Source organism: Bombus huntii, chromosome 14, assembly GCF_024542735.1.
Source record: "Bombus huntii isolate Logan2020A chromosome 14, iyBomHunt1.1, whole genome shotgun sequence".
NCBI lineage: Eukaryota > Metazoa > Arthropoda > Insecta > Hymenoptera > Apidae > Bombus > Bombus huntii.
Genome location: NC_066251.1, coordinates 10,189,240 through 10,199,732, shown reverse-complemented (window position 1 = coordinate 10,199,732; position 10,493 = coordinate 10,189,240). Strand labels below are relative to the sequence as shown.

At 30.5% G+C, this 10,493-nt stretch overlaps 2 protein-coding genes across 3 annotated transcripts; one reads left to right on the top strand and one right to left on the bottom strand.

Annotated features, from left to right (window-relative positions):
• Positions 1 to 2,176: 2,176 nt before the first annotated feature.
• Positions 2,177 to 6,305, bottom strand: LOC126872839 (telomere attrition and p53 response 1 protein). The gene is made up of 5 exons (XM_050633040.1): positions 5,438 to 6,305; positions 5,099 to 5,170; positions 4,051 to 4,222; positions 3,675 to 3,820; positions 2,177 to 3,493 (listed from the first exon to the last, which is right to left on the bottom strand). Exons 1-5 carry the CDS (start codon positions 5,628 to 5,630, stop codon positions 3,351 to 3,353), a joined length of 726 nt encoding a protein of 241 aa, XP_050488997.1. The 5' UTR covers positions 5,631 to 6,305; the 3' UTR covers positions 2,177 to 3,350.
• Positions 6,306 to 6,456: 151 nt separating this feature from the next.
• LOC126872832 (regulation of nuclear pre-mRNA domain-containing protein 1B) lies at positions 6,457 to 10,005 on the top strand. Of its 2 annotated transcripts, none has more exons than XM_050633025.1 (5): positions 6,457 to 6,741; positions 7,432 to 7,730; positions 7,812 to 7,946; positions 8,422 to 8,697; positions 8,848 to 10,005. In XM_050633025.1, exons 1-5 carry the CDS (start codon positions 6,591 to 6,593, stop codon positions 8,995 to 8,997), a joined length of 1,011 nt encoding a protein of 336 aa, XP_050488982.1. In that variant the 5' UTR covers positions 6,457 to 6,590; the 3' UTR covers positions 8,998 to 10,005. The 2 variants fall into 2 exon arrangements, with proteins under 2 accessions (XP_050488982.1, XP_050488981.1); XM_050633024.1 differs by having other exon boundaries at positions 6,468 to 6,741; positions 7,432 to 7,736.
• Positions 10,006 to 10,493: the final 488 nt, after the last annotated feature.

Below are 10,493 nucleotides of genomic sequence, written 5' to 3'. Positions count from 1 at the left end.
TACTATTAATCGATTAATTTCAGAGCCCTATAAGCTATGTCTTCTGTTTCTATACACAACAGTCGGTTTTGCATAATGGCAATTTCATTGAAAACTCCTTTTGGCAGCAAATATGAATGACAAATTTCATTAAAGAAACACGGAAGTCATCGATTCACAAAAAGATTATTTATAACGTAAAATTTAATTTCTTCATAAAAGATATGATATTCATATCGCTTCCTATTCATTTACAATCTCAAAATATTTACCTACAAAAAATATCGCCTTCTAGCAGTTTTCATTATAAATGATAAGAAATTTTAATAAACCCGTATATTTTCTTTTGAAACTGTGCACAATATTTTGCACTGACTGTATAAATAAAAAATATTGTATCAGTATAAAAGACAACATAGATTACTAACAAGATTAACTTCCTATGAGAAAAGGAAAGCTCACTATATATGTGGGAAAACTTAATTTGCTGATCTCGGTGTCGTCTCACGTATATGAATAGTCTTGCATTATACAAGGTAGGAAAATGTCAAATACAGTAACAAATTCTTGCAAATAGTCGAACAAGTAACACGTTATTAGATTATAAACAAATATCGATTTTCTTACGATCAAAATCAAACTTCTCAAATATAAATCGAAAATGTCTCTTTACTAAGAAAGGGAAAATAAAGATGACAATGCCTGTACAAAATGACTCGATGTTCCATCATTGACTATTATTTTCTTATCAATAACGTATTCCTAAGTATGGCATCTTCAGCGTGTTACTTTCTTCTATTTAAATGTTTAAGTAGAATTACCTTTGTACGAAAATCTACCAAGAAATGAATCAGATCAATAGAATATTATCGTCTGAAAAACTTAAAAACAAATAATGCGACTAAATTTTTTACGTACAAAGATACTTCTCGATATAGTATTATACTTTTCGTTTGAATTGAACTTTCAGAAATTTCAAAAACGTGACCCTGCGTAACCAAAGTGGTCAGGAAAATTGAGTCAAGTGGAATCCTTGGAGTTTTATTAATTGCCGATCATATGATAAATATTATTAAAGCTATCGCATAGGTGTCGATATCAATAATGATAATATTAGCAATACCCCTAAGGCTATTGTTTATCGTTATCATTATAAACGTACGCTATATTTACAACTGAATAACAATTTTTCGCTTGTTTCCGGAACGGTGCTCAAACGATATGAAGGAGAAGGAAACAAACAGAAACAAGTTTACTCCTAAGTGATTTTCGAAGAACGAATGAAAGGAAATTCGAAACGTGAATAGGAAGAATGAACTTTGTTCTTAAATAAATTTATAGGCAGTTCGGTTAAAACATTTTCGAATTTCCTATAATTGATGATCTTCAAAATTCAAGTAGAAGCAGTTACAAGACACAACACTAGAAATAATATACATGTACAGTGACCTTATAATCCGAGTGATGAATCACTCTATTCCAACTTCTCTCTTTGAACATAATGATTCTTATAAAATATGCACGTATACGTACAAATACACATATATACATTACATGTGTATATGTGTATGTGCATATACAGCAAAGAGCTGCCTGTGTCTCTCCGACAATGGCTACATCTAAGACGGAAAGCTCCTTTATTGATTAAATCCATACTAGAAATTGTGGAAAAGTAGATACCTTTACATTGCACGGTTTTCATACTGACTTTCCATGAAACACATCTTCACTACACACTGCTCAACCCTTTGCTTGTAACAAATACACAAAAAAATAAAAATCAACTTCGATACTATGATAATCTTCCATTATTGATGTCAAATACAAGAAGATTGGAAGAAACTTTTTATAGAGCCTTTCCACCGATCCGCTAATTTTATCTGTCGATTCTGTTTGATATAAGCATTGTTTATCCTAACTTGCTTAAGATTTATAACTACACAAAGTCTATTTGAGAACCTTTTATCAATTAGTTACACAATTATGAGCACCCGCGACACATATGGAAAGAATAAGACGTGAACATCATTTTTCAGCATTTTCCTTGAACCTTGCTTCTAAACTCGATCTCATGTTATTTAAAACTTAGGCGTGGATGTCATGACGCGTAAAACATGGTAGTAAACACTTTTCGATTGCTTCCAAGGGATCGCACACAAAACAAATAAAGCAGATGTACAATTACAAACAAGACGGATTGCAGAAACAATTAAATATATTATCCAAAAGACATTTTTATGATTCCTCTACATCATATAGAGGTCATACAACAGAAAATGTAGATCCCTTGTTTTTACATGATAAATAAAAATTACAGAATTACAGAAACCAATTCATGAACACATTGTTTTTCATTGCTTTCACTTATGTTCTTATTCTTTCTCCCATCACATATTTCCCTTATATCACCAACAAAAGTCGTATAAAACGTGATCATTTTATTCACAAAAGCATCCAAGTACGAATTACCTATGATCATTTAATAATCATAACAATATTATAATCAGAAAAGCGATCCTTTGGATTGTGAAAGAACAATCTACAGTCATTTTCTCCCCGTTCCCTTTTTTTCCTATAAAATTACAATCATGGACAGTAATATAATTACAAAATACTAGATCACCAATTCATCACTTGTCAAACATCGCACTCGAACAAATTACAGTATATTATGAAGTGACTAAAAAATATCACGAAATATTAGCTGCTAATTTCAAGATACACATTAATTATGTGTAAAGCATGTTAGTTGCAGCTTTTAATATCTCATAGTATGTTTGGCAAGGTATATACTCTTGGTTTATAAATTGATCAACTAATAATCACATATACAGATTTTTGCACAAGAAACAATGACATTCACTCCGTATGGGCACTTTGAATGGTATTTTGTAACACGTTTTCATTACTTCACAACTTATATATATATATTATATATATATATATGTATATAAATAAATAAATAAATAATTTTCAAATAAATTCTAACCATTTTTTTTGTAGTAATTTTAAAAACTTAAGTTAACAAATTAATATTTCTTCAAACAATGACACAGTAATTTCGATACCTTAATTGCTCCTCACAATTAAATTAATTATTTAAAGCTAAATTAACTGCTCCAATCATTAATAATAGGACCAAAACTTTAAAGTTGATATTAATAAAAAATAATAATGTAACTTGACAAATATTATAACAGTCGAGATATACGAACGTGTTTCATATGGCAATGCAAGTCACTGCCATCTTCTTGAAGTGATTATGTTTAACCGAGAACTATGTAGGGGAGTTGAACCGTTAATAATTAATTTATCAATTGATTAATTAATGGGGAACAAGGGAGCGAGGCTACTTTATACATCGCGCGCCGTTACATGAAACGCGAGCGTTTGTGCGTGGGAGATCCCATATCCACATCGTGCGAAGCAGGCCGTTTATGATGTCGAGCGAATTCGCTACTAATAAAGGCTGACAATTCGGTTTGTCTCCCAGTGCGCCGAGATATTGGTGAACCTACACACAATTTTTAAAAAGAGATTTTGATTATTTAAAGACAATATTAATTACAGTGAACAGAATTTGAACATCAACATAAAGATCTTTCCATCATTATAACTAACACAAAATGATTTCAATAATTCATGGTAAGCTTAATTTTTTTTTACATTTACTACTATATTGCAACAATTCTTACCAGATAATGCAATTGCTTCTCTAAATGTATGTAATTCAGGATCAGGATCATTACCAGGTAGCGGTGTTGGTGCAACGACCATATTTGGTGCTGAACTTCCTGATGAAGGCGAACTACATACCATCATTCTTGGCTTAGGTGAACTTCTGCAAATTTATTAATGCTCATTTTACATCTGTGTTACTTTCATTAATAAGACAAACCTTATAAAAGTTATTGGTCCTATAAAATAAAACATTTAAAAGATTTTTTGCATAGTAAAATACAATAACATGACATTAATGCTTCTCCCAGCTTCTGGAATTTATTTGTACAAAAACTATAGAAAACACATTTATTTGTACATTAAATATTATTAAAGGTATTGATACGATACCTGTGCGAATGTGATCGAGGTGGAGGTGGTTTTCCAGCAAGATATGCTAACAGGTCTTCTCTACGAATCATACGTCTCTTTTTCCTAGCCCAATTCATTATTTCTTTACAACGTTTTTGTCGTCCCATTTCTACACCTAATTCACTGCAGCGACGTATGCTATCCATTGAATCTGTAGAAATGTGTGTTACACTTATATACCAAACTTTGTTAAATATATAACTTATATGATTATCAGCATAAGTAACTAAAGAAAAAAGGAAAAATTGTTATCCGTAAACAGTTATAGTTAAATAGATATTTGAAATAAATAGAAATCCACGTTATTAAGATTATTAATAAAAGACATAATCAATGAATAATTGAAATAAAATTAAAATCTTTTGTAATATGGTCATAAACTTAAATTTAATGTTCATAAAAACAATTAACATTTTGAAAGAATTATTAGAAATTAAAATAATAATTTAAAAATGTCAATATTAGCTTTCTTTAAATTACAATAGGATAGAACAAATCAAAATTTTAACATAAAGAACCATTAAATTTATTCCAAAATAAACAATTCAAAAATATCAATAATTACCTATAAAACAAGCATCATAGTCAACACATGTAAAACTTGTACTGATGAACATTTGATATTATTTTATTATATGACTCATAATTATCTGCAAGAATGATCTAATTTTCAGGAAATGATAGGAATGTACTTCTGTTTTCTATAAATATTCGTAATAGTCCTGAAAGTTTGCGTCAATTAACAGCTGACCTTCAGTATTGGTCAGCTGTGCAAAGCTTTCTGACGCACATGTACATGCAAACACATTATCAAAGTGTATGAATGTGATGTGTGTACGTGTGTGGATGACGGCCGTGCAAAAGGATGACCGAATAGTAAAACTGTAGATAAAAAAAGAGAAAAGAAAAGCTGACACAAAAAAAATAATATCGTAACGAAAGAAGGAAAGATCACGAGAAAGAAAGACAGATTGTAGGTTTATCTTGCTCACATTGTTGACAAGAGAGACCAAGGAAGTGCACGCACCTTTGTACAACGACGTGACGGTGCCTGCGGCAGTCTGAAAGGGTAGCCATAGAGAGACACCCTGCGTACGATCTGTAAAAGAGCAAAGCCGAAAGGAACTGGTTACACGATCAGATCGATATGCAACACGCGGCGAAAAAAGGGAATCGAAGCAAACGAGAAGCGAGAACAGTGGCGTATCCTCTCGTACGTCGCACAAAATGGATGTCACGCAAAATGGTAACTACAGCGAGGTAGCAAGACGTTTTGCTACACGTAAACATCGTATAGAACTCGTTCTGAAGATGAGCAAAAAGGAGGACAGGAGCGGCGATCGGTATTATCGTTGAATTAACTTGCCTTTGTACAGCTGGGCGATGGCCGACGCTGTCGTCTGAAAACTCGTCCACATCTGCTGGGAATAGAGTTCCTTTTCGTTATGCAGTTGCGTTTCGTAATCCGGTTCTGTTTCCAGCGCCTCAACGCACTGTTGTTCCCAATTGCTGTACCAGAGATCCATTAGGGGATCCTCTTCGTTCCTATCCTCGCTCATGATTTGCCGTCCTCCAGACTTTTTGCGACCTCAACCCACCTCGCCCACCCACATGCACTCACGATATACACAGAAATCGCGTAACCCTAAACTCCGTCGTATTTTCTCGTTCCTTGTATTTTTTTTACTCTATCTCCTCTTCTGCTCGTTTACTTCACGTAACGCGAACACGGTAGCTCGCATGCACACCACCCGAGTCAGGTCGCGGCCATTACGATGAGCCTCGCTCGAGGATCGCACAAGTCTCACGCGCAACGAAACACGAAATACGAATTGGCAGGTTCGAAGAACAAACTAACCCAACGATACATAATCCCTTTTTCACCCCTCGACTGCGACGACGCACTGATCTCTGGCGGTCTCTGGAAATCACCGCTGCGCTCTATTCAAGGCGATCCAGTACCCTCTACTCGTGATTCTTACCAAAACCATGCACAGTCGATAAAAAAGAATTTGTAATTTTATTCTTTAATATGTATATATGCATTTATATTTCTTTTGTCTATACTTATTGATTTGTCTCATTTAAAAAACCTTTAATACCTCTTATATATGTAAAATGAAATTAGGATATACTTTGCTTTGATAGCGTATACTTACTAATATTATGAATTGTTTCTTCTTCAAGTAAAATAATGTAAAAAATTCTGTCACATGGACATAATACGATAATAACTGTCATCGACTACCAGAAAATACGAATAGCATTTTATCTGTACTGTAATATTTGAATTATCGATCATGAAATTAACAACGCAATGCGATGTAGTTCGAAAATATCTCGGAAAGGTGGCGCTGGTTGTTGAAATGACGAAAATAATATGCGGTAAAGTGCAACGTTTTATACGCCGTTCATGTTTGTATTTCAGCTGTTGAGTCGTACAGTTGTGCGGCTCGTGAGTTGGGATACGTACGGTTTTATACATCTTTTGCTGACAAAACAAACGTTCTAATTTAAAAATGACAGGGTTTACAGAAAGTGCACTTGTGAAAAGATTAATGGACTTAAATCCCTCTCAACAAAGCATTCAAACACTTTCTCTTTGGTTAATTCACCACAGAAAACATCATCCGACCATCGTGAAAGTCTGGTTTAAAGAGATGTGTAAAGGTACGTGACGCTTGTCGTAAGTATATCTTTGCTATTTATTTTATATTTAAAACTTTAGACACGTGGTCGAATATTATTTTCTTATTGAATTATTGCAAAAAAGTATTACAAATCGAATGCATGTGAAATAATTTTCGAAAAATGTCTAGGTTAACTTATAAGTTAGATTTTCGCTACGTAATTATGAACATACTTTTCGTAACAGTATGTCAACTGCAAAATTGTATTTATATCGTTAGTATTTATTTAATACAATCAGAATATGTTACATTTTACATGATATTATAATTTTCAATGTAAAAGTAAAATTCAGTACATAATATGCTTTCACATATACAATGCAATTGTTATTAATACTTTATATAAATGACATCATTATTTAGAGATTTTTAAAAATATTTCTCCACTTTTTACATGTTAATTGCTCACTTGTCACATTGTAATTATATTACATAATATATGTTTGAACTAATTATTTCATAAGTGTCATAATTTATTTTATAATAAAGTATTATATTAAATCTGATTTACTGTATAATTACAACTTTTCTCACATATTACATTTTGTTACAATTTCAATTTTAACAGAAAAAATGCAAATTAGTTTATTTTTTTTTATATATAATTGATTTATAAAATTGATGAATTTATACTTTATCAAATATTATTATTATTAACATATTTTTACAGTGAAGGATAATCGTAAGCTGATGTTTATGTATTTGGCAAATGATGTTATTCAAAATAGTAAAAAGAAAGGACCAGAGTTTGGAAAAGAATTTGAGACAGTTTTACCGAAAGCTTTTGAACATATGAAGGGATTTGATGAAAAGACAAGGGAGAGATTAAATAGGCTACTTCAAATTTGGGAAGAGAGAGGAGTTTATGATAAAGCACAAATTGCAGAGTTTAAGGCTGCTTTTACAGATACCTCAAAAGATCCTGGAACACCACCTCCAAAAAAGAAATTGAAGAATGACATAGAAAAAGTAAAGGTAACATAAAACACTGATTTCAGATGATGTTAAGTATAATATTTCTAATTATGTTATGTATATCATACATTGCAGAAAGATAAAAAGGAGAGAAAGAAATCAGAGACTGAGGTTGAAGTGGATGGAACCAAGGAGCTACATGTAACACTAAGTCCTCGTACTCCTGCTGGAGACCCACCGGAAACAGAGGAACTCATCAAAGCCTTAATGGTTAATACCATTTATAAAAACAACAAAAATTCGGAATATGTATCGTTAGCAATAAACTATCTTATATATAGAAAAATATATGTTGAATCCATAAGGCATATTGGCAAGCATATTTACAGTTTGATATTTCCATCCCCAATAGAAATTTTAATCATTTCATAACCATCTTTTTTATTCTTAATCTACTTCGCAATACATTTTCTTTTTGTGTTACTAAAAAATTTTTATTTATTTATTGCATAAATAATAAAATAGTAACATTGGATTTATTTAAAATTTACATATATAGCCTTTTTAGTCTTTTAGAAGTAATATTCTTATTTAATAAAACGTAGTTCTATGTAAAAGAATACCTTACCCTCTTAAATGATCCATTCATATGATCACGTAAATAGTATAAGACAAATACATTAAACATGTATATATACATAAACATATTGAAGGCAATTATTAAAGAATGCCTTCTCTATTTCAGGATTTGGAAAACACAGCATCCTCAGATGCTGGTGTTAGAGAACGTATTGCCTCTTTACCACCAGAAGTTTCTGAAGTTTCGCTTCTTGCGAATTTAGCAGATAGAGCAGCTGCAGATCAATTAAGTGTTGCAGTAAATGAAGCTGCTGCATTGTTAGCAGATTATAACGGACGACTCCAAGCAGAAATGGAAGACAGAAGGAGATTGCTAACTATGCTCAGAGATTACACTTTGGCACAAAGGCAATTACTTCAACAGGCACAAGCAACATTAGAAGTACGATTGTACTCTTTTTAGAAAATAAATCACAAATATCTATTTAAAAAATATATATATATATAAATAAAAAATATATATATACTTTTAATACTTTTTATATAATTTTAAATATATATACATATAATATAAAATTTAATAATGTTACAGGATTATAAAGAAAAACTTAAAAAAGTATGCGCTGTCCGATCTGAGGTAAAATCACACATTTCCAATTTACCTGATTTGACACAATTACCTGATGTTACGGGCGGATTGGCACCACTTCCTTCAGCTGGTGATCTGTTTTCTATGCACTAGCACGTGAGTTTAGAAAACACGATTGTTGAATTATTTTTTAGTTCCATGCATAAATAAATGCAACCATGCTATGTTAGCTTGGTTTTTGTGATGAAATATATCTTATATTATAACTTTCTACTCTTCAATATTTAATACATTAAATATTGATCCTCGCATGTAATTACAAAGAAAGGTACTGATAAATGAATATCACAGGATCGTTTTACGAAATATTTTAGTAATATGAATAAAGCAAACGAACCAAGTAATTGTATAACATTTCAGAATTTATAAAGCTATAGTGCCAGTCATTTTCAATGTTAGATTTCATTTGTAAACTATCTACTTCTTGTTTTTTGGGTTTTAAGTAAAACGCAAATGAAAGTTAATTTTTACTAGGATATCTTGAAAAATTAAACAAAAACTTTTGGTCCAAAATTAACAACGTTCCTGCTTTCATATTTTATTCATAAAAAGTATTTAATAAGTTAATAACTTTCAAATATATTACTGGTAAATCGAGTATATTATAAAGAAATGAAACGGAAGAAAAATATGAATAAACATGTCCATTATTTGAAGTTCTAAATGATACAAATTGGAAATTTTGTTTTCAATTTAATTGTTCCATTGAAAACTTCCAATAGAAATGAAAAAGAAAAGTATATATTTATGAAATAACGAAACATATTATATATGTTAAAAATATGCACTTAGAAATTGGCAAATACAGAAAATTTTTAGTTGTCCAGACATTGCTATTAGCAATGTTAGAATTAGAATGTTACACTTACAATACTTGGTAATTATCCCTTGTATATATATATCGTAGGTAATGTAATACTGGGACTGAGAAACGCGTCTTAAATACATAATGCTATAGTTGATTTTGAATGAATACTGATCTGCGTAAATATATAATATTGTATATGTAATATTGTACGAAATAAATCGCGTGATTGTGCATTGCAAAAATTGTAATAATATGCAGAATATTAATACGAATAAATGTTTTGATCGTTATAATAGTATGTTTCATTTAATAGTCATAATTTTGCTTTATGGTAAATATTTCAATGTTATTGTCTATGTTTCATTACTTATAGTATGATAGTACTGTTTATGACTTAAAATAGTTTGATTGTAATTAAAGTTATTATAAAAAGAAACACACACATGACCAACAAAAATAAAAATTAATCTGCATATAAAATTTAAAATAGTACATTACATATATATTTAATGAATATAACAAAGAATTTTACTTATTTAAAGTATACTAATAAAATTTATTTTACATTTCTATATATATATATATATGTTTATATATATACAATTATGATGTTACATGTATCATTTATCTATATATGAATTTAAATTACTACAACACCTTATGTTTATACTTATATCTTCATACATGTCATATATATTAATGAAATGCTAAACAGAAATTTTAACATGTATCAACTCTCTGCAAATATATGGGAAGAAATATAAATATTATATATTTATTT